Genomic DNA, 25,809 nt, shown 5'->3' on the forward strand with positions numbered 1-25,809 from the left:
GATGAATTGTGAACAGTAATTATGTGCTCTCTCTCAAATTAGCTACTAAACCAAAGGGCTGGAAGATAACAAATCCACATAATATTTAATTAAATTGCAATGGTTGATCCTGGGGTGTACAGAGCAGCGAACTTTATTTCAGGACCAGGTAAACTGGCTGAAATTATAATTAAAAAGAATTATTAAACCTCTTGATGAACACGATATGATGGGGACAATGTAGCACGGCTTCAGAAAAGGAAAATCATGCCTTCTAATCTACCATAATTCTTTGCATATGTCAACAAGATAGCAAATAAGAGACAACCTGTTGATTTAGTTTATTAGTTCTTTTTATGGACTTTTTCGAAGGCAGTTTAAAAGACCATTAACCAGCCTTTGAAAAAATCCATAACAAGAACTTATATTAAGGAAACCAAGTAGTCGTGGGGTTGAGAAGAAAAGTATTGTCTTGTATTAGAAACTGGCTATAACACAGAAAACAAAGAGTGAAAACAAATGATAAAATTTCATAATGGCAAAAAGATAACAGGGCGTGGCTCCAAAGTCTGCCCTAAACCACTGTTGTTCAGTGATGTGGTAAAATAGGTGAATAGAGAGTGAGGTGGCAAAGCTTACAAATGACACAAAATCAGTTGGGTTACTCAAGACTAGAGAAGCTGCCAGGAAAAACCCAAGGTGGCAGATGAAATTCAGTGTTGACAAACGTAAAGTAATGCACATTGTAAGGAATAATTTGAACTATTCATACATATTTCTGTGTTCTATTTTAACTGTAGCCCCGAAGGAAAAAGACCTGGCAGTCATTGTGGACAGCTCAATGTAGTCCTCTGCTCAATGTAGAAACAGAAGGGGTACAGAAATCGATGTTGAAAATGTTAAGAGGTTAAAAAAAAAACTACAACAAGAATTGTACATGAAGGGAGACTGAAAAGTTTGCAACTGCTTTGTTTAGAGAAAACAAAAAAAAAGAGGGGACATGACATAGGTATATAAAATAATGAATGGTAAAAATAGGGCCCCTACATGTTTTGTGATTCCACAGCCATAGAACCTGCTGCAAAATCTATCCTTTTTTGAAGATGCTGCAGAATTCAGCATTTTTGCATGAGAATCCCATATTGTTGCAGGCAGGTACCAGACATTTTGTTTTCTGTCTCCTTGCCCTATCAGTTCCACCCTGCAGCTACCAATTGGGAGAATTAATTGGGGAACAGAGGCTTATGGGGCTGGAGTGTGGAGTCCATTCACCTGAAGAACACAGTGAAAATATTAATTGACACATTTTTCATTTATATTTATTTTTAACATGGGCCCTAGTCAACTGATAGAAAACAAATTTGTCAATAAATATTTTTGTAAAGGATTATTTTCTATGATAATTTCCCCCCATTATATTCCTTAGGTAGCCTAGCTCCATGGATATAGGCTATCTTGTTGTTCAAGAGACCTGTCTTCAAACCTCTCTCTCTGCTGAGTGCCAGGAAGTGGGAGCCTGTAACCAGCTTAAGAGGCTTATCCCTGGCAACACTCTCCAGGCAGGCCAGCACACTCTTCTGGTTCACCCACTTCCTGGCTTATTTAGGCTAATCCAAACCCAGTGGTAATGGGCTGTGCGGGAGGGAAGGGATTGTTAATGAAGAGGATTTTATGGGAATAGAGTAAGTTAACAGTGCTGCAGAATTCAGCTGCTCTTGTTCCTGAATTTAGTGCCACTGTGCCATGGAATACACAGAATCCTGAATAAACACAAAGTTGGCACTCCTATTTATGCTCTCATAATAGAAGAACTAAGGCACAGTCTTTGGAATTGAAAGGCAACGAGTATAAAACTGATAGAAGGAAATACTCTTACACAATGCATAATTGGCTCACTGACAAAAGATATTGTGAAGGCCAGAGGCTTAGTGGGATTCAAACAAGGATTCATCATTTATGTGGGTAATGAAAACATATATATACTTAAATTATATATGGTAAAAATAAAGAAACAGATCAGAGATTTATAAACTCTCATGCTTCAGGAGAGAGGACAACCACTGACTGATGGGGATAAGAAGAAATTTAGGCAGAATAATTGTCCATTATGAGTTTTCTTGTACTGTCCTCTGAAGAATCTAGTAGTAGCTACTGGCAGAGACCAGATAATGGACTAGACTGACCATTGGTCTATTCCAGTATGGCAGTTCCTATATTCATGTGTTAAAAGTACATTTTTAAGGAAATAAAATAAGGTAACTTCTTTAATAGTAAAATTAATTTCAGGAAGCAAGTTGATTTACTGACTAATAGGTTTGACACATGATACTTTAAGGTCTATAGTCCATTAATTATTTTTATTTAAATGCTTGGACAGTTTTCCAAGTTCTGAAAAACAGATTTTATGCTAAAATTTCTGGAATCCAACACAATCCAATATGAACTATCTCTTGTCACCTGCTGATTAATGGAGCACTGCAACTCTGTCATATAGCAAAAGAATTCTGCCCTGAGTTGTCAGTATTTGAAGGTCTTATTCTACTCACTATTAATGAATGTAGGCAAGAACTGTAACAGGCATGATAAAAATATTATCTGCGTTCCAAATTTGGACACCATTTAATTTTTTTCCCAGTTGTCTAAGACAAGTAATTCCTCCCTTGAGTCCTCTTCATTTAGGATATTTACAAAGGGACTTGTGGAACAAGAAAGAGCAACACAGGCTTAAAACTAGTTCAACGGGGGTCAAGAGTCTCAAAGTAGTATTCATCTCTATCATTCACACCATTAACACTTTCACTGAAATACATCACATGGATTAAATATCTATTAAACAATATTTAGAAAATGGCATATACAGTGAAACTCATCTTTAGCCATCACTAAAGAGAGCAGAGGTGATATCTTTACCGAAATACCAAACAAATTTGTACTGAAAAAAGATAAGGGGTTGTCTAGAGGAAGAAGTTCTTAGTGCGTACTTCAGTATAACAGTTTAAAAGATCAGCATTTATATTACCATTTGAAATTGTGGGGGTGCCTAAAGGGATTAAGAAGATTGGCAAAGTCTCCGAATAAATTTTTCAAAAGTGCCTACGTGATCTAGGCACATAAATCCCATTTTAAAAGTGACTTTTGAGATTTGTACCCTAAGTGCCGTTCTCAGACTTAGTGAGTTTTGATGATTTTACCTTAGATCTAATTTAAAAAAAACAAAAACAAAAAAAAAAACCACTGACCTGGCAAGGTACTAGTTTCTGGAATTGGATACCTTAACATTTTACCTGATTAGCCTAATATGAACATTGGAAATACATACTTTTCTCTTTTTTTTCTATTTAATCTATATCTATCTATATATTTCCAATGCAACCGTTACTATAGTGTCTCGTATTTTTGACAATGGTTGTCATCAGGTACTGTATTTTATGGATGTTTTTTCATCATTTCTCCCAAATATGCGCTTCAAGCTTTGTCACTGTCTTCAACAGAGAGACCCAGTCCATTGCATCAAGATAATGAAAAATCATCCATAAAAATGTGCTTCCTGTGTTCATACTGAAGTAATGTAGTTATAGGTAAAAGAATACAAATTCCTCAAGTACATGAGATCCACATCACAGCAACAATACAGATAAAAGAACGGGGGGGGGGGGGGAGGAACGTGTCAATGACAACCCCCTTGCATAATACAAATGGGTTAGAATTGTCAGCACTTTAGAGGCAGCAAGCACCCAAGCAATTTTATGAAGTTTGTGCCTATGCCAATTAGTTCATTATCATGATTTCAACACCTACCATCACTGTCATCATAGTTTCATAGAGTTTAAGGCCAGAAGTGACCATTAGATCATCTAGTCTGACCTCCCGTATATCACAGGCTACTAAATTTCACCCAGTTACCCCTGTATTAAGGACAATAACTTGTGTTTGGCTGAAGAAAATTTTTCAGAAAGATATTCAGTCTTGATCTGAAGCCTTCAAGAAATGGAGAATCCACCACTTCCTGGGATAGCTTGTTTCAACAGTTGATCACCCCCATTGTTAAAAATGTTTGCCTTTTTTTTCCATTTTGAATTTGTCTGGCTTCATCTTCCAGCCATAGGTTGTTGTTAGGCCTTCCTCCACTAGATTAAACAGCCCTTTAGTATCTGTTATTTTCTCCTCGTAAAGTTACTTGTATGCTGTAATCAAGTCAACTCTTGATCTTCTTTTTGAATAGGTAAATAGATTGAAAGGCATTTTTTCCACCCTTCAAATAATTTTTGTCTCTCTTTTTTGCACCCTTTCCAATTTTTCAACATCCTTTTAAAAATGTGAACACCAGAACTGCACACACTATTCCAGTGTCGATTTCAGCAATGCCACATCCGGAAGTAAAATAATCTCCCTAAACCTATTCACTACTCCCTTGTTTATACAGACAAGGATCACATTAGCTCTTTTTACCACAGCGTTACAGTTGAGAAATCATGTTGAGTTGCTTGTCCACTAATTCCTAAATTATTTTCAGAGTCACTGCTTTCCAGGACTGCCTCATTGTGTAGGTATGACCTGCATTCCTTATATTATAATATGTGATATTTTCATTGATAGGACTTGAAAATTTCAAAAACTTTCACTTACCTGATCAAACACATTTGCACAATATTGGCGGTGCACCTGGAAAGGATTGAAAACAGGCTGCTCTTGTGCGCTCCTCAATGTCAAATGTGAATGTTCAATGGGCACTACATCCTCTTCAGAAGAATTCCCACAAGACAGCAGCTCTTTCAAATATTCCTTTTAAGAAGAAATACAAGTTAATGAGTACCACCTATCCTTGATAGCAATAGTCTGATCAAATTCCACATATAAATTTAGCTAGTCTCTTTGCCCAGCCAGATTATTATCAGACCTCTCCCTCCTCTCCACACTTTCTTCTTCCTGCCCCACTGGGCTCCAGCCAGGCCCAGAGCATCTGACAGCAGCATTGCATGTAAATGAGGATTTAGTACAGGAAAAAGGAACTCCAGAGGGTAGGAGTATGGACCCCAAACAAAAAGAGTAATAATACTGATGGGAGGAATAGTCAAGTAGATGATACGAATAGTGAAAGGATTATATTTAATCTGTCTAGGAAATATTCTGAAGTCAGATGAGATATTTGTACACTAATGCAAGAAGCCTGGGCAACAAAATAGTGGAACTAGTATTACTGGTGCAGGATGCAAAACCAAATAGTATAAGGATAACAGAAATATGGTGGAATTGCAGTTGTGACTGGAATAGAGGTATTGATGGATATGTGCTTCTCAAGAGAGAAAAAAAATAAAGGTAAATGTGGTGGGGTACCATTGTACACCAATGATGTGGTACAGTAAGGAAATCAGAAGCATTGTACCTCAATGATGTGGCAGACACAAGAAATAAGAAGTGATAACATTAGCATGGATAAAACAGAATCAGTTTGTCTCAAAATCACTTTGGGGAAAGATTGTATAAGAGATTCTATTAAGGTAGTGTTAGGGGTCTGCTCTAGATCCCTCCCCTCCCCCAGGGTGGAATCTGGAAATGGACAGAGATCTCTTTGATGTTATGAGAGAGATAAATACTAACAAAAATTGTGTCGTTATGGAAGACTAACTTCCTAGATATAGACTGGAGAACAAATATTACTAACAATGGTATGACCCAGTTATTCCTGGATGCCAGCAGACACGTCTTCAAATAGTAATGAACCAACAAGAGGTGATGCTTTTTTAGATTTGGCTTGGATAAGTAACAAAGACATTATAGACATTCTATTTGTAGAAAATAACCTTGAATTCAATGATCAAGAGTTGATTCTATTAAAATTAAATGGAAGGATAATCAAAAAAACTGGTTGGTAACTAAAGTGTTTAATTTCAAAAGGGCAAATGTTGAGAAATTAAGGGAACCAGTTTGTGAAGTAAACTAGACTGGTGATCTCAAGGCCTTAAACATGCAGGAGGCTTGAAATTTATTTAAGTTAAAGGTGCAGAAACTATCTGGAATTTGCATCCGAAGCATGTACGGATGGACTCCAGCATTTACTAAATGAATAACCACTTCAAAAAGGATATTAGGAATAAGCAAAATCCTAAAAAGAAAGGGACTGATCAGCAAAGAAAGCTATACCTTGGAGGTCAGAAAGTGTAGGGATAAAATAAGAATTGCCAAAAGTCAAGCTGAGTTATACCTTGCAGCAGAAATTAAAACAAATAGTAAAAAACTCTTTAGACATATAAACAAAAAGAAGTGGACAGCCACTATGCAGTGAGGATGGGTGAGAAATTAAGGATAATCTAGTTATAATATGGATAATAAGACTGCAAAACTAAATGAATACTTTGCCTCAGTTTTCAATAAGGATGCTAATGTTGAACATGGGGGAAAAGGCAAGATGGTTAATGGGAATGAGTGTATAGAAATTACCACATTCAAGATGGAAGCAAAACTCAAAAATAATTTAATGTACTCAGATTGGGAGGGGTAGCAGGGGAGTGGATAAACTGCATCCCAGAATACTGAAAGAACTGTCATATAAAATTGCAATTCTGATACCAAAGATTTTCAATTTATCTGTTAAACTGGAGGTGGTATGGTATGACTGGAGAATAGAAAATATAGTACCTATATTTAAGAAAGAAGGAAAAAATAAGCCAGTCAACTATGCACCTGCTAGTCTGACCTCAATAGTATGCAAGGTTTTAGAACACATTTTAAAGAAAAGAATAACTAAAGACATGAAGGAAAATGGGATAAAATGCAACATACGTTTGCCAGCGGTAGATCATGCCAGTCTAAGCTGATATCCTTCTTTGTAAGATAACTAATGTTTTAAGACCAGCTAAATATGGTACATCTAATCTATCTGGACTTCAGTAAAGCATTTGATATGGTATCACACAGGAAATCATTAGTCAAACTGGAGAAGCTGGGGATTAGTACAGGAATTGTAAGGAACTAGTTAATGGGGAAGCAACTATAGGTTGTGCTAAAAGGAAAACTATTGGTCAGGAGGGAGGTTACTAGTGGAGTTCCTCATGGATCGATTTTCAGGCAAATCTTATTTTTACTTAATGACCTTGACATAAAAGGTAGGAGAGTGCTAATGAAATGTTCTGATGAAACAACGTTGGGAGGCATCATCAATACAGAGGAGGATCGAATATTCTACTAGAAGAATTGGATGACCTTGAGGACTGGAATAATACAAATAGGATGAAATTTAATAGTCCAAAGTGAAAGATTGTGTACTTACAGACTATAAGACTTTTTTGCTATAAGCTGTGGACTCATCAGTTGGAAATGACAGAGGAGGGAAAAGACCTGGGTATATTAGTGAAAATATCAATTTGTGACACAGGTTAGAACATTTGGAAACTCAAACTGGCTTGTATAGCCTGGCAATTAGGTGTTGTGTGGCATGCAAATTTTATAACTATTCAAAGCTGTAAAAAATCCTGCCTCCTCTTTCTTCATTTCTCTCTTTCCAACAATCAGTGCAGTCACAGAACCAGTCCCTACTTCCCTCATTCATTTACAACAGTTAGACTTACATATATTAATGTGTTAAAGTTAATTAGTGCTTGTTTTTGACAATTTTTAAATCAATTCTTGTTAGTCCAAACTGTGGGGGGACTTTTGTTGCCTGGCATAATGGGTGAAGTCAAGAAGACAGGCATCAGAAAATACACCTCTTGCTCTAATAAGATGTTAATCTTGGAAAAGTGTGTGTATAAACTCTTGGAGAGCAGTAGTGGAGTCATTACCAATGAAAGAACAGTTTCTCGTAAGTAACTTTCTTTTCTTCGCCACCCAAATGTGAAGAATATCTGGATATTGATTTTGTAGACAGTGTCTGTCCACGGAATTGATGTAAACGTTGATGACTATTCTATTTACATAAATAAGGACACACTGCACTTCCATCTGGTCAATGAGTAAACTCTATACACCTTTCTATTGAACCTGTTTAGTTCCAGATATAGGAATGGGCTTCTTCAAGAAGCAAGGAAACTTTTACACTGTGACCCAGATTCTCAAGTACACTTTACCTCTGCTCAACACCTCTGAGTGAGGGAAAAGGGGATGCACAGGCAACTATTTAATTCATTTTGCAAGTTCCCTACCCCCAGGTTTGGCTATGGGCCAATTTAAGCCCCATCACAAATTGGAGCAGTCTGAAGGCTGTTCTAATGCACTTCTTATGCCTGAGCTGTTGGGAAGTGTTGTTACACTGGCTCTATGCCAGCCAGAGATTCTCCCCTACTCAGGGAATCCTTAGTTGAAACCTTCTGGCCCTTTTGGGTACTTCCACACTGCATCTTGGAGCAAGCCTCCCAGCTCAGGTCCACAGACTTGCGTTTGAGGGGCTCGTGCTAGCATGCTAAAAACAGCTGTGTAAATGTTGCTTTGACATTGCCCATCACGCTTGAGTCCCTGAGCTCCAGCCACAATTCTACAAAGCTATTTTTACAGCGGAAACTCAAGTCTGTGAACCGAGACTGGAAGGCTCCTGTCCAAATGCAGTGAAGACATACCCTTTGTGTCATCAGAGCAAAGCATACAGGCTTCAGTGGGGGCTAGAATCTGTCACATTGACTTTAGACTAGCCTAAAATTCTGTTTCCCATGGAAATGAGTTACTTGGCATAGATGAAAAGAATGGTCTTTGACATTATTAGGAAATCATTATGAGGGAAGGACATCTCAGATTGTTTCCTGCAAGATTAAGGATTCTCTTTTGGGGACAAAGGATGCTGATACTTTTTGAAGTCTCTAAATACGATACAATCGGAAGTGAAAACTGGTATTAACTTGGAACTTTTGGCTCCAGTAAATCACCCATTTATTCCCAACTTCCAAAAATGTTTTTTACTTATTACCTGATGTCATAAAATGACCAAGTTACGGTGAAAGGCTATGACCATTATTTATGGGTTATTTGTATAAATTTAACTAGGCCTTTTGCATATGTTATACAATACCCTCAAGTAAGCAGTATTACAATCAGAGCTTTCAACTTTTCTCAATGGAGGGCACTCAACTTTGGAACTTGCTTTCCCTGTGGTGAGCATCAGAACATGATGTAAGACCTATCTTTTTACAAAGGCATTTTCTTGTGTTGGAAAGAACGGTGGAGATATATTCTGAGGTAGAAACTTCATCAACAACGGTAAATTTGTTATTTTAAGTATTGTTTTATTACTGCATTTCAGCTAAGAGACCAGGAAATGAGCATGTTTCATAAATGTAAAAATAAATACAAATAAAACCAAATTTGCAAGTACATAATGTATGTTCTCACCAACTGTGACTGGGTGTGAAACAATAATATGAACAGAACATTCTTGACTCATATGCAGTGTTGCTGTAGCAGTGTCGAATGCAGGATATTAGTGAGACAAGGTGGGTGAGGTAATATCTTGTATTGGAGCAACTTCTGCTAGTGTGAGACACAATTTTTTGAGCCTACACAGAGCTCTTCTTCTTAAGAGCTCTGTGTAAGTTTGAAAGCTTGTCTCTCTCTCACCAACAGTAGTTGGTCCAATACAAGATATTACCTCACCCACCTTGTCTCTCTATTGTTGACTCAGTCTATGAGAGGCTGTCTTCTTTGGAAGCCACCAGATGACAATTTCTATTTATTTATTTATATTATTTCGTTGAATACATAACTTCAGTACCATAGCTCCACAAAACCTATTATAAATTTCCATAACTTTGTGGTGCTGATTTCACAAAGTAAAGCTACTAAAAATCACCATCCCATTTTCTCCATTCTTTGGAATGACAGGTTTCAGAGTAGCAGCCGTGTTAGTCTGTATTCGCAAAAAGAAAAGGAGTACTTGTGGCACCTTAGAGACTAACCAATTTATTTGAGCATAAGCTTTCGTGAGCTACAGGTCACTTCATTGGATGCATCACGAAAGCTTATGCTCAAATAAATTTGTTAGTCTCTAAGGTGCCACAAGTACTTCTATTCTTTGGAATGATTACTCTGAGCAGCCACTTACTGATTTGTCATGTAAGCTTTTGTTCACATCACAAATTTTAAACTAGTTATGGAAAACAGTGTTTAAAAATGCTTAGCATGATTTTGTGCCAAAAACTATACATTTTTAGTGGTTTCACAGCCACGTTGAAGAAATCTGTTTGAGCCTTGCCAGGGTCTTGAGTATGGCCCCATTGAAAATGTTTTCACCTAAAGATGTCGTATAGATGTACTCTTCACTTTCTTGTTTAAACTGTTGAGTAGTGTTGAGAGATGCTACTAAACAGATACTGTGTTCTACTCCAAATAAGGCAAAATTTCAGTGTTTTCTGTATATATGCGTACTTTTATACAGACATATATCATAGCTAAGATTTACAAAAACAGATGCACATAGTTGGGCTCCAAAGTCCACACTTAGGCAACTAAACAACTGACTTGATTTTCTGAAGCGATGAGTGACCAATTGCTCTGATTGACATAACATGGACTTAAGTGCCTAATTGTGGATTTAGGAGCCTGACATTAGGCAGTCAATTTTGAAAATCGTGGCCTATCCCTAAATTTGCAGTATCATGCATTCTGTTATATGCACTTGGTTATACTTTAACTACAACTATATATAAGTAATGCTTTTTAAAAAATTACATAAATTCAGGCATGTACATCTGTAGTATCACTAGGGTTGCCAGCCCTCCTGGTTTTGCCAGAAGTCTCCCGGCATCAGGCTCTATATCCTGGAGGCTACTGAAACCAAACCAGGAGATTTTAGTTGCTAAAAATCCAGCGGCGCAGCAAGGCTAAGGCAGGCTCCCTGCCTTCCCTAGTTCTGCACAGCTTCTGGAAGCAGCTGGCATGTCATTGTGGCCCCTGGGAGGAGCAGGGGGTCTCCGTGCGTTGCTCCTGCCCTGAGCGCCGACTCTGCAGCTCCCATTGGCCGGGAACTGCGGTCGCTTTCGGGAGCCACCTGAAGTAAGCTCCGCCTGGCCGGAAACCACCCCACACCTCCCACACCCAAACTCCCTCCCAGAGCCCACATCCTCTCCTGCACACAATCTCCCTCCTGGAGCCTGCACCCCGCACCTCCTCCTGCACCCAAACCCCCTGCCCCAACCTGGTGAAAGTGAGTGAGGCTGAGGGAGAGCGAGCGATGGAGGGAGGGGGCATGGCAGGGTCTTCTTTTTGGGAACCTGAAAAATGGTAAGCCTAAATATCAGAAATGATGAGAGACTCTTTTCTTGTCTAGATTCTATGGGATGCAATAAACAATTGAATTTGTTTCCAAATGGTTAGCATAGATGCTCTTCTATTAATATTAAAAGTGATTTAACTACACAGGGTTATACAGATTTATCAGTCTTTTATCTGAATGAATTTACTTCACCCCTACAGCTGTAGGGTGTGTTTGTTGTTTTGTTTTTTTTAAATCAGCAGAATTGACTTACGATGTTTAATTCTACTTCCTGTAGGAGTCAGATTTTCAATAGCATGATGATTTTCTTACTATGTTCTAACTCCTAAAATAGATCTGTGGTCTACACAATATAAATCTGAAGCAAGTTTATGAGCCATGCTATTGTTAAAGTACCTAAATAAAATCTATATTGTTTCCTGTAAAGTAATCTTTACTATACAAATGCAGAAAAGCCTGAACTGAATAGGTTCTATTACAATGCAATATTGAGTTTGGTATTGACTTTAAGAAGCATTATCACCTCCTTGACTAACCCTTAGCTGCCAGCAGACGCTGCCTCAGGCCAGTACACACCTAATTGTTCGGTAAAAAGGCCGTTTCCCTACCTCATTGAGCCGGATGATGTGATAAATTTGCCTCAGGTACTCGCTGCCACCTGGTTTGTGGCAGATATCCAGGACCATCATGTTTATTTTCTGCTCAGTCAATTCAAATGCAATACCTCCCTTCTCTAACCCTGCACCTTCTTCTACTGAAATAAAGGCACTAAAATAAAGAAAGCATGCAAATATTACTATTGTAAAGTAATAAACATTGTTAAACCACAATATCTTAATACAAAGTGTTAATGTAAGTCCATATATAATATAATTTGTAAAGATTTGGGTTGCACACAAAATGTTGCTGTTTAGATACATCTCTGAAGTTTTTATAAAATTATAATAAAAACACTGTGTTAAGCAGTTGAAAGACTATTAAAACTATAAGCATTTTTGTTGCCTCTATATTCTTATCTATAAAGTACTTTCGCATTAGTGCAATTGTTGAAATTGCTGTAATCAGAAGGATGAAAACATAAAACTTTTTAAAGAACATGTAAGAATTCTTTTTCTATTTTCTCTTAGCATTAAAAAAGTATTTTTGCTACTAAAAACAGCATTAGCATTCAATCTTTTGCACATTTTTCTTTGCCTGTGATTGATTATATTAAAGACTAATTAAATGTCAGACAGATAGCCATTACACTGAGTATAAGTTAGAAAATTAGGCTGTTTTCCACTGGTTATTCATAGGAAGCCTTTTTGCCACTTGTTGGCTTTATCTATTTATTTTTAACCTAGTACTTTCCTCCTGTTCTTCTCTGCCATATGATCCCCAAAACTACTAACTATGATTATTTGACTACTTTCCCTCTTACTTTCCCTCTGTAAGAAACATAAACTAATAATTATGTGCTCACTAGGTATCTAGTGAGAAACTGTTGAAATGCATCCTTATCAACTGTAAGAACCATCTATCTCAGAAGACCTTAAATACTGGGGTTTGCAGCACAAATATAACTTGACAAGCAGCTATCACAGTGATGGACACATTAGACCTTTACTGACCACATCATGCTTGCTACATTCATTATTGTATTCGTACTAAGATCCACAACATAAGCATTCTGTTTTCAAATTTTATTCAGACTCATAAACAATGTTGTGGTGCATATAGCTGTAAACTGCAGTTTACTGTTGAAAATATGCCATGATTACAAAATAAGTTCTGCTGAAAGTTGCTGTTGACCTGAAGGCTCACTTAAATGCTACACAGCTGCTGGACATTAATGCTGATATTGCTTCCACGTTCAGCTTCAGAACTTCTTACAGAGTAAATAGCTTGAAAATATAAACTATAATTTTGTTCTTTGCTGAATAGAAGTAAATGATACTATGTTATCATGGCATATTTTAAAGAAAAGCTTAAAAAGAAATTGATCTTTAGAATTAAAGCATATTTTACAGCTGGTCTTTTGATGCTGTGTATAGACACAAACTGAATTTCTTGTCAAGCTTCTTAGAGGTTGACATTGAAAAAGTTGAGGCCCTCTGACAAAGGAGCGTATCAGTGTCAGCACCCAAATTGTATCCTTTCCTGTCCATCACTGTGCAGGTGAAGCAGATGATTGGTTTCAGTCAGTGCTATGATTAATGAGTTCCTCTCTGGATTTGGGACTGCCTATCAATCATGTCATTAGGGAGAATGTGCCCTGAAAGAGGCAGACCTCAGCCAAGGAATAACTGCATTCATCTTAATCTGTATATGCACCCAGTCAGCCAAGTCAGGGTCACCATGATGAAAAACAATAATCTTCAACTCGACAAATTACTTTGCAAAGGCAGACATTTCTTTACTTTTGGGGCTGTGTGTTCTCCAGAATGTAACTTGACTGTTTACAGCTCGGGTGTTAGTACAAAGTGAATGTTGTTTTAATGAATAGTAATGATTTCAGGCAATATACAAGACAGGCAATGCATACATTTTTCCACTGTAGTTTTTTTTTTAAATTCCATAAAAGCAAAGTTAAATGCATGTTCAACAACTGAAAAAATAACTAATTTTGTATACAATCAAAACAATAATCTTATTTAACATAAAAAACACTGTATGCTTTTGCTTACAAAAATATTATGCACTTCTGGTACATGTCCTGTGTGGTTCAGGTACACAGAAACTAGAGATATGGTGTGGCTGTGTGTATGTTATAATTGTAGATACATAGATAGATAGCTAGATAGATAGATGTTATAATTGTGCACATATATATAGATGTACACAGTGGTGAGCTGGAGCCGGTTCGCACGAACCAGTTGTTAAATTTTGAAGCACTTTTAGAACTGGTTGTTAACCCGCTTCCCTGAAGGGGGCGCTGAGGCTTTGATGGGCTCCGGCCGGGAAGTGATGTAATTCCTCCTCCGGATGATGGGGCGCTGCGCTGCGGGAGCCATGTGTACTGCCGCCTGGCCCTGGGCATGAGCCCTGTTGCGGCTGCTGCTCCCCTGGCCCTGGGGCTCCTGCTGCTGCCTGGTAGGTCCCCGGCTGCTCTGCTGGGCCTGGGCTGCGTCCTGCTGCTCTCCCCATGAGTACCCACCACCCTGCCGCACGCCCTTCCCTGCCTCCAGCCACCCCCGCACCCCCTGCCTGCAGCCAGCCCCCATTTCCAGCCACCCCCTGCCCTGCCTCCAACCACCCTCTGCACCCCCTGCCTCCAGTCAGCCCCTGCCACACCCCCTGCCCTGCCCTCAGCCACCCCGCACCCCTTGCCCGCAGCCAGCCCCTGCCTACCCCCTGCCCTGCCCACAGCCAGCCGCTGTCTCCAGCCACCCACGCACCCCCTGCCCGCAGCCAGCCCCTGCCACACCCCCTGCCCTGACCACAGCCAGCCCGTCTCCAGTCACCCCCGCACCCCCTGCCCGCAGCAGCCCCTGCCGCACCCCCTGCCTGCAGCCAGCCCCTGTCTCCAGCCATCCCCGCACCCCCTGCCCGCAGCCAGCCCCTGCCGCACCCCCTGCCCTGCCCGCACCAGCCCCTGCCGCACCCCTTCCCTGCCCGCACCAGCCCCTACCATACCCCCTGCCCTGCCCGCAGCCAGCCTCTGCCGTACCCCCTGCCCTGCCTGCAGCCAGCCCCTGTCTCCAGCCAGCCCTGCACCCCCGCCCTGCCCGCAGCCAGCCCCTACCTCCAGTCAGCTCCTGCCCTGTCTCCAGCCAGCCCCACGCCCCCTTGCTGCAAGCCAACCCCGCACCCTCCTGTCTCCAGCCAGCTCCGCACCCCCTGCCCTGCCCACAGCCAGCCCCGCATCCCCTTGCCTCCAGCCAACCCCGCACCCTCCTGTCTCCCGCCAGCTCCGCACCCCCTGCCCGCCCGCTGCCAGCCCTGCACCCTCTGCCTTCAGCTAGCCCTGCCTCACGTCCCTGTCTGCAGCTGGCCCCACGTCCACTGGTGCCCTGCAGTTCCCAGGGCAGTAACCCTGCACACCTGCTTCAATGAGGGGGGCAGGGAGCAGCTGGGACCCACACATGTGCACACCCTAGGGTGACCAGACAGCAAGTGTGAAAAATCAGGACAGGGAGTGGGGGGGTAATAGGAGCCTATATAAGAAAAAGACCCCAAAACCGGGACTGTCCCTATAAAATCGGTACATCTGGTCACCCTCACACACCCCCAGGGAGTGGCGGGGACCCACACATGTGAAACGGAGCTCATTTCTAGTTCAGGTCCATCTTTTTTAAAAAATAACTTTAGGCATGGTTAACATACATCCATATTTTCCCGGACAGGTCAGGCTTTTTGGTTCTTAAATTGCCGTCTGGGAGGAATTTTTAAAATTTAAAATTTAAAAATTCCTCCCGGTAAAATAAGGACGTATGATAACCCTGTTGGTACAAAAAATACATACTGGGGCACATCCCTTAAATCAGAACTTTTTATAGGGAACCGGTTGTTAAGATTTTGGCAACTCATCACTGTATGTACATATATACATACACACATCATTTGAATCATAGGATGGGCTCCACAGTGTTTTATTGTAGATTTTTATAGGTAACTTATCTCAAAAGACTCAGTTTGAGACCAGAATCCTTCTTGAAAGATCTTTTTTTAGTTTAGAAAACTAAACAATTCTACATGAACCATTTCCTTACCTCTGCTAATACTCTGAATTTCCTACTTCACTGGATCTATTTTATAAATTGTTTTAATAAATAACCTTTGGTTCTGCACTGAATCTCTCAGCTACTTAGTCACTAGAGCAACGCTGACTTTCCCTTTCAGGCAGAGTAGCCTGGCACAAATTTAGACACTGCTCCTGCAATGAGCTTCATGTTGGCAGATCCCATGCTTCAGTGGGGAGTTCCACTATGTACAGAGACCCTCCCATGCAGAGCTCATCGCATGACTGGAGACTTAGAGAGTAAATAATGGCATTATTCAATTCCTTAGACTCAAAATGAGTAAAAATATTCTTTTGACTAGTTGTTCAGCATCTTAATGAAAGAGAGAGTCATTGCCCAAAGTCAGATACCTGGTGTGACAGCTATTAAATATTTTTTAAAATATTAGGAAAATTAGTACAATACTCTACCTATTTGACTTTATTATTAATTTTTCAAATTAAGCAGACATAAACAAAAAGTTAAACGGCACTTCTGAGAGTTATTAGGAGCTATCACTTAGACACTACTCTTAAATTGGATTTCCTTTGCTTTAAAAAGGAGTCTATAAACTGAGTAAATTCTAAATTGAATTATGACACTATTCTGGTCGATATCAGTCTACAAATTTAAAAACATATTTTACCTTATGACTACTCACATGGATGGCATCTGCCTTTAATCTTTTAATCATTGGATTAAAGCCTGTAAATTAGTATTAAATGCAAATATAAAGATTATGAAGGTCAATGTCAATGAGCATTTGTGTGATACTATTACTGCTTATTGCTATTCTTGCCAACTGATTGCCCCTAGAAGAAAAAATGCCTCAGTGTGCTGCACAAAAGCTTTTCATTTAGATTGCTGACACAAATGTGAATTTCTATATTGTTTATATGGATTATTACTGGCAGGAAATTAATGACACTGACCTTGTAGAATATGTATGAAATGACAAACCATTTTACTTTCAATAGTCAACAAATTTATTTTGTGTAACTCCTATAAATTAATATCAGAAAGCTGATAGGTAATATTTTTAAATAGTAATACATGTCATGAAAATTAGATAATTTTCTTCCATAAAACTAATTTTTGATAAGAGAAAGCCATAAACATATTTAGATCCATTCAACCCCTCCAGAAACCTTAGCAAGGTTTCAAAACATTTGGACCTTGATGTCAAATCTGCAAGAAGGTTGATATTTGCCTCATAAAGAAACAGTTGGGTGGCTTCCCTGTCCTGTCTTGATATGCCCGACTTGCCCTAAAGGTTTGTTGCTACAAAGTGAAATATGCTTATTTTTTTAATCACAGAAAAAATATAGAAAGCTGTTTAAAGACATTAAGTCCTCTTTAATTTAATCATCATAGCAAAATCCATTTACAAACATACTATACTGCCCTGCAGTTAGTGTACCTGTTCACATAAAGAAAGATTAGAAACTAAATTGTCCTTGTTTTATGATCGCTGTGATAATCAGAAATCTCTTTGTGAGTAGACTGTTCAAATGAAACAACTGTGGTTTACATTTTTACTATGCAATTGATTTCCACAAATCCTTTACTATCAAATTTTCACCCTATTAAGAACTACTCTAAATTAGAGAATATAAAATCAGTGTTCACCTGCATTTTGTTCACCTGTACATATTTATTTGATGCTATTATGAACTTTTGCAAATAGCTCAGTGAAAGAAAAATATCATCTGAAAATATTAAATTCTTCTTACCAGTCAGTGCTCAATTTTCTTGCTTTCAGCAACTGGCTTTCAATCCAGTTTGGTCTTTGTTGTTCTATACTCTGTATAACCTTCTGTGCTACTTGTTTAGGACTACTTTTCTGTTTTCCCACAATACTTTCCAAACACACACGAACTAAACTGAGTTTCTCTTTGCTCCATCTGTCAAGCGTTGCACCTGTTAAAAGTTCTGCGGTGTTTCCATCCTCAAATATCCGACATATAATTACAATCAAGTTCCAGACAAGCAGACCAGCTTTCTTCGATTCAACAAAGTTTTTTGACATTTTCCTCTCAGACAGAAAAAAGAAGTATTTAATTGGGGGAGGCAAACATGCAATCACTGTAGGTAACTTGCTGATTACAATAGATACAGCCTGAGCTGCAAGTCTTGTGAAGCCTTAAAAAAAAGAAAAAAGAAAGAAAAGAAGGTATGATTAACATTAATATTCTGGTTCGATCACAGTACAGTTATGAGTGTTGTATGATGATGTCTAATTTTTGTAGTGAAAATGGCTGAAAAGATTAAGTGCTCAAAAGTATAGCTAGACCTCGACTGTGCTTTACTGTATATTAATCTCCAAAAATCTATTGAAATGAGATCCTGCAATGACCTGAAAATAGAAAACCAAAAAAATTTAGAATTAAGATTGCTATTCCATATTATCTAGTCCTGTTGTGCCCAGCTTTTACAGCACATTTAATAGAGATAAAGATCACTCATTATTCTGAGTGATTTGGAATAAGATGGGACAATAGCTTGACTTTAAAATTGCTTTGTGTTGTTGTTTTTTATGATTAATGTGCAGTGTAGGGTAATGTGCTAAATCTCTCAGAGTCTTGAAGTGTATTTGTAATGTTTACTTTTTTTTTCTCCCTTTCCCTTTTTAGGCCCATAAATGTCCTCACATCAGTCACGATTATTGGCTTCTGCAATATACGCAGGATGTATGCTGGTACAGCACCTACTATTGAATCGTTCTGGAAATTGGAAGGTAACTACCGAAGAGACACAGGTTGAAAAAAGGAAGAGAAGGGCACAATTAAAAAGAAAAAGGGGACCAAGTATACAGCATGAAAGAAATAAAAAGTGGGAAGGAAAAAGGATATGAAGAAGAATGGGGTAGATGCTCTAGCAGTGTAAAGGGGCCTTACAAAGTAGACTTACTCCCACCTTATGGCCTCTTTTCATTGCCAGAATATTGTGAAGGGATGTCAGTGTAACTGAGAATCAGGTCATGATTTTGGTGCCAATTTTTTTTTTTTTTTAATCCTTGCAAAAATTAAAATTATGGTTGTTTAGCCACGGGTGATCCAAAAAAATACTTGAAATAATCTTTAATCCCTATCCATTTTTAAAATGTTTTCTGTTATCTATGTTTACCATATTACTTTACTTATTTTAAAAATGGTTTAGAGAAAAAATATCTGCAGTTGCACATTTAATTTCAATGCTATATAAATATAAATCGTTGTGTTATAAATCACCGATAAATGAGGTTGTAATGTTTCAATCCCAATAACATATCTTAATTAAAACTGTGATGACTATCAGATATTTACAACCAACAAAATCTAAAAGGTTCACAGTACTTTACACTGGTTGAGAAACAAAATGAACTAAAATGATTTCCTGGTTTTGATCACCATAGATCATCCTAGGATATCTTGAAGCCTATTGTACTATTCTCTAGTGCTGTGAGATTTGTGAAAAGACTTAAAATAACTATATAGACTTTAAAAACACCACAGATGTGTGCAAGGATGTAAATCCCAAGTTATTGCAGTTCTAACTTAATGAAGAAGAAACGTACTGACATAACAATTTCACTAGTACTTTTTTGAAAAAAATCAGGAAATTTGCTTGCAAATTATAATAATGTTTGTTGTCAAATCATATCACATATCAATTCTAATTCTTCAATTTTGATATGTTCTCATTAAATGGGTAACAAGCTCTTATGACAGGTTTATATAAGAACACTTTAAGTGTCACCTACATTTCCCAGCGTCTTTTCTCTTCATTTCTCTAGGTGTATAATTCCATTCTTTTGGAACTGTCTTCAGCAAACTTTCAGGAACTATTTGCTTGTGTTGATAGGTTCCATAGTTCTCTGTTGCCTCCCATGAATGCATCAAAGAAATTATTTGCTTCACTATACCCTTGACTGAATTAATCAAAGTCAGCTTCAAACATCTGATAACCTCTGGCTCTGATTCACCACAACTAGAAACTTCAGACAAAAAAAAAGCATGAAACAGTCAATATGCAAACAGCCATTTGTGCACATTTGATTACTATTAGAATTTCAAAACGAGGTATTATAAAACCCTTGTGAAAAGAAGAGCAACAAAATTATGATTCAGAACAACTTCATAGTTACAATCCTCTAACAAATTAAAGAAATATTACAAAATTAAAATTATATGGCTTGTATGATTTAATATTATAGGAGCATGTATTTTATAGTTTAATTTTTTTTCTTTTGTTTTTCCCTTTAATTTGAAGCTAAAAATTACACGTTTCCAATTGATACTGTCCTTTTCCATGCTGCATATGTTTTTAGTTTGTTTGTTTTAATGGAGCCAGCTGATATGACCATTTTTGTTTACTTCTTTACCTCCCTAGCTGGATCATCAATTACATTAGCACAGAACTGAGAATAGTATTTGATAGTTAACCAGACTGTTTGGTACTGCTTAATTAGAAAGCAAGCAGAAGGAAAAATGAAGAGACATTCCAGTGACAAAATGATGGAATTAAAAAAAACCCTATCATCTAGCAGAGTGCCATCATATTACTATAGGTAACATTCCACAAGTTGGTTATCTACAATACAGTTTATATTGTGAGTAGCAGGTATTAAGATGATATAGGAGCATTCTTTCCCTTATTCTTAATATCTTAGAGAATTTACCATTCTCTCCAGAAAAGGGGCGCTGCAGCCCTCAAGTCATGTAGCATGTAGTTCCTCCAGGAAGTTCCACCAGATGCTGGAGTGGCAATTTTGAAGGGTATGTGTGGAAGCAGATTGCCACAAAACCTCAAAATATGGGGGTTTGACCAGTGATGAGCTGCCAGAAGCTCAAGAACCAGTTCCTTCACTTGCTCCAGGTCTTTGGTGGCACTTCAGCGGCATGTCCTTCAGTCCCTCCGGGTCTTCGGCGGCACTGAAGGACCCACCGCTGAAATGCCACTGAAGACCCGGAGCGAGTGAAGGACCCACCACCGAAGTGCCGCTGAAGGCTCGGAGTGCTGCCGGGTCAGTAAAAATTCACATGGGATCCTCCCCAGCCAAGAGCTCAGGCGGGATGGACAGGATGGTCCCGCGGGCCACATCCTGTCCGTCCCGCCTGAGCTTCCCCACCCCTTTAACAACCAGTTCTAAACCGGCTTCAAAATTTAACAATTGGTTCACGCGAACTGGCTCCAGCTTTGACTGAGTAGAGGCCACCACTTCTTTACTACTATGCCGAACTAAAATGAAAAGTGATTTGTGGATGGGTAATGAAGAAAGTCGAATGAGGAAAAGAAAGGTGAGAATGAGGCAGATTGAAGGACCACACTCCAATCGACAAATGAAGTGGGCTGCAGGACAGCTAACAGTAGACCCCAAAAAGTAACTCAGCAGAATTGTCCCTCAGAAAATTTGAGAATTTTCAGTTAAACCTGAATGGAGAAAGGAGAGAAAAAGCAGTAGGGAAGATGTCGCCATTGTAGTTTCAGGCCGGGGAGAGAACTGGGGGTGCTGTAGCAGGAAAACTGAGCCACAGTGATTGGAAATGTAGCTCAACATTCTTGGAAGCAGTTGCTGCAGACGCCGTGGTGAGACAAGTGGGAGGGAATGCAAGGTGGGGATGCTGGAGCAGTAATTTTATTAAGTGTAGGAGCTATAGAGTTGTCTATTAAAATATATGGGAGCTGAACGTTGGTTCCTTTGGTCATTTAGTTGTCATATCTTAGGTCAGGGAAATTTGAATAGGCTCTTCTTAAGACAGCATATTCTGTCTGATTGATAAAGGATGGTGTGACTGACAGCATGGAGGTCTTCCTTCTCTGTTATCTATCCTCTCCTCTTATTTCCCTCCTCCCTTTTCTTCTTTTCTTTTGTGCTATATCACCTCTCTCCTCTGTCATTTTTCTATTTTACTCCCTTTTCCACTGTTTTTTGGGGGAATGGAGGTTTCCACACAACCTAACTCTCTTCACCTGTTCTGGGGTCAGCTAGAGGCCTTTGTCCAAACTTATTTCACCTGTCCAGGGGGACACATGTCTGCCTCTATCCCCCTCTCAGTCTCATCCCCTCCCCCAGGACTCTTCTGTAAGTTTCTATAGATCCCCACCTCTCATCCCTCTTTGAAACCCAACAGCCTCTGTGCCTTTCTTCTTCTCCCCTCTTTCTGTGCCTCAGGCCACCAAGTCTCCCCTGCAGCTCACTCACTCTTGGGGAGCACCTCCATCCCCTTAATGGTCACTACCCAATGTGTTCTCTCTCTTGCTTTCACTCAGACCCCCTCCCCCCAACCTTCTCTTCCTCAGGGCCTCACCACTCCCCTTTTGGGGTACCAGAGAGCTATCTACTCCCATCCCTTTCCTCCCTTTGGGTCCTACACCCTAACACTTTAAAAATCAGCAGTAGCCTCCAACTCCTATCCCAGATAGGGCATCTCTCCCTGTCCACTCACAACTGGGAGCCCCTCTCCCTTTGCATCACCAAGTAGCAGGGCTTCTAATCCATCCCAAAGCAGCATCCCCACTGCACCTCATGTGGCAATCCCCCCATTTCTTTACTCCCCTTTATCCCTCTTCAAAAGTTAGGGCTGAAGGTGTGGTGCTGGTGCCTTTGTTAGATAGGCAGGAACAGAGAAACTAAGCAGTCAGCAGTTATAGGAGGTGTTTGCTGCTTGCTGCCTGGGCCCTCTGAGATTTGGAACAGCCCTCACCCACACGGTCAGAGGCAGACACTTTTGAAAATTGGGCTCTCACTGTAGCACATTTTTCTACAACCACGAATACTGTATCCATGACGTTTTCCACTGTTTCTACAATCCCTTGATGAGGTATTAGACTGCAAACATTCATAATATGATTGTTCAAAACACTTCAATTCTAATATTATTTTAAGTAACCTTCCACAATTTGGACCAACTTATTAAAACAAAAACTAGTATCAGTATATATCTGAAAATGAACAAGATTAAACATGGGCTTTAAAATGTTTGTATCACTAATTGTTTTCATACCTGATATATTGTAAAAGCAATCCCATAGTTGCTCTTTTTTCATGTAGCTCTCAAGAGCACTACTAAGTGATTTGGGTGATAAAGTGCAATAGGATAATACTGTAAAGATTGCTTCAGTCAAAGTAGGCTCTTTGTTATTTATTTGTTTTATGCAGGAACTTTGTTCATCACATTTTGATACTTCAATTTCTTGAAAATGAATAAAATAATGGTTAGTAGAATTTCCAATTAATTCTAGTTATGGAAATAAAAAGTGTCAAAGCAAACTGAAAACTGTATTTGAACTACATTTCAAAACACAATACCACTGAAATCTTTCACATAATAACATTTGATTCATTATGCCTGCTTAAGTTATATCCAGTCATTAAAAAAATATCAGAAGTACTTTAAAAAAAATACAGTATATGCCTACTTTAATTCAAAATACATTCAAAACATAATTAAAATTTTATTATTCACTATACATAAACTAAAACAGCAGTGATCAATACAGTGCTATTTCTGTAATAGTTAGGATTACCATCAATAAACTTTACTCATCACTTGGGTAATTTCATTATTATATTAATAAAATGAAATAATATAAATCAGTTGGTTAATATGCAAATCAAATGACATGACAGTTGCAGACCTCTCCCAAACACAAAAAAGTTTTGTTTTGTTTTTTAATTTTTTGTGATAATGAAAAATAATAATTCTTCAAAACAAAGTCTCCGTCCTGGTAAGACACCCAGGCCAATATTTTCAAAAGTGACTAGTGATTCTGACACCTTAAAAGGGTTTGTTTGTTTTATAGGCGTAGTGCTCAGCATTGTCTGAAAACGGGAATCTCTTCATTAACTCAAGCTGGGCACCAAAAATCTCTATCCACTTGTAAAAATCTTGGTTTCAGAGTTCGGGGTTTATTTTGATCAGACACACACAAGTGAATGTCGTACTGTCTCCTCACTCTCCAGAATAGTCAGTATATTAATCTGTCTGTGCAAAAAGGACAGCACTGTAGCTGGACCTTAAACTAGTATCCTTATAGTCTACAAGTAGCAACTCTATCAATTGATCTAAAAGGAGCACACAGATTCCTTGTCCAGTAGGAATTTTGCCAAGTTTAGCTCCATATACATCTTATCTGTATCACTGTGATTCACGTAAGTGAATGTGGATTATTTTTTCTACAAAATGGGGGAAGATAAAGTCTCAAAGGAGGAGTTGGGAAATCCTGCCTTACTCCTCAATCCAGTTGCGGTGTAGAGTATCTGAATTCTCCTATGAGATATATCTGAAATTCAGTTCCCTCTCGCTTTGCTCCAATTACTTTTCTTTGAATATTAACTGCTCAGTCACCTAAAGTGGCTGAAAAATCACAAGATTTAAAAAAATAATAAATGTTGCATCTGTTTATTTGCCTTCTAGGTTTTGAATCCTTAGGGTTCACATTTTGAAGCTTTTTTCCACATCCGTGAGAGTTAGAAACTTACTTTTTAAAAATGAAAACTTAGATTTCTATGTATTCACATGATTCCATTATCAAATATTAAGAGAGACTCATAATAAAATAATGAGAGTTGGCAACAGTGCAGCCACAGCTCCATCCACTCCCCGCCTTCTCCCATTTTGGAGAATTGCTCTTGGGCACTGCTGATATTTTGGATGGTTCTTACATAGGCCACACAAAGACAGGAAAAGCTTCCTAGTCCTTCCATTCATAACTAGGGATTATTTTGGGGAACTTCTATGGCCTGTATTATAGAGCAGGTCAGACTAGATAATATCAATAGTTCCTTCTGGCCTGGGATCTATGAATCTATGAAAAACTACACAGCCACATAAGGAGAGTGGGGACTACAACTTAGCCCTATGTATTTGTGCAATGCCTCACAAAATGAGTGCAATGGCACTATGATGATATAAACAATCATCGACACCCACTAAATACATCTGAAACATATAAGTACTTATTTAAATGTAATTTATGCTGACATATTTTTGCTTTTTGAGGATAAGAGAAGGAAAAAGTTGAGAAATTTTGTACTTTTTTTTTCCTTAGAAATTCTGCATGACTCATGCTGTGAAGTTAAATTTTAGGTAGTTTGTGGTCAGTTATGTAAATTACTCCAAAATTCAAAATTACATTATGCTTGTCTTTTAACTGCTTAAACATATCACTCTGAATTCAGACATTAATAAATACTACTTCTGATAAAATATGTATTCATGTATTAGTGTAAGACTTTGGACTGCATGAAGAAAAAACAAAATCTACTGTCTTTGCTATGACCAAGAAAATAGCTCTTGATAATTTTAGACTACTTTATACAGAAAGCAAGATCAATCACACTTCCACAAATATGTAATGTTATCAAGACTGTATCGTTTTCCCAGAGAGTTTTAGGTGTAAAAAGTGCACTGTTTGAAATGGTATTTCAGAAATGTGTTTTGGTGATCCATACAGTATACTATTTTATAACACTTAATGTTTCTTTCCTATAAAATATAAAATTTGTAATGTAAAGAATGTGGTCAGTTTTACCAGCACATATTTAATCAAACAGAAATTACTCTAGAAGAAAAAAGACTATTACCAGTTTCAATGTTACGTAAAACAACAGTTTATCAATGTTATTGTAGTTAATATAGCTCTACAGCATATACAAACAACATAATTTCTAACTCTAAGCAGCATATATTCCCCTGAAGCTCAAAGGGCTGGTCAGTCAATAGATTAATAAATTCTGTCACTTCATCCTTGTGATAATTGAAGCAGCTAGTAAAATTCAATAGCAGATAACACCAGGTTAAGAATATTATCCTGATCAAACATTTGTCAGTCTTTGTAAAAGATGACAGGTATTTGAATAGGTAAGTGAATGCAGTTCAGCACTCAATAAGAAGCATGACAGAAGTTGAAGCAATGTTGTGCTTCTGACAAATGTAAGACCACTTTAAAATG

At 38.5% G+C, this 25,809-nt stretch overlaps 1 protein-coding gene across 2 annotated transcripts in view; it reads right to left on the reverse strand.

Annotated features, from left to right (window-relative positions):
- Positions 1–25,809, reverse strand: part of KIAA0825 (KIAA0825 ortholog) — a 419,106-nt gene that overhangs the window by 180,670 nt on the left and 212,627 nt on the right. For both annotated transcript variants that reach the window (XM_074952850.1, XM_074952849.1), the window contains exons 15-19: positions 22,860–23,048; positions 19,616–19,849; positions 17,607–18,015; positions 11,782–11,941; positions 4,606–4,761 (exon numbers count right to left, since the gene is read on the reverse strand). In XM_074952850.1, coding sequence (XP_074808951.1) covers positions 4,606–4,761; positions 11,782–11,941; positions 17,607–18,015; positions 19,616–19,849; positions 22,860–23,048 — 1,148 coding nt within the window. The remainder of the gene's footprint in view (positions 1–4,605; positions 4,762–11,781; positions 11,942–17,606; positions 18,016–19,615; positions 19,850–22,859; positions 23,049–25,809) is intronic.

The sequence above is a fragment of the Natator depressus genome, chromosome 5 (genome assembly GCF_965152275.1).
Source record: "Natator depressus isolate rNatDep1 chromosome 5, rNatDep2.hap1, whole genome shotgun sequence".
Classification (NCBI taxonomy): Eukaryota; Metazoa; Chordata; order Testudines; family Cheloniidae; genus Natator; species Natator depressus.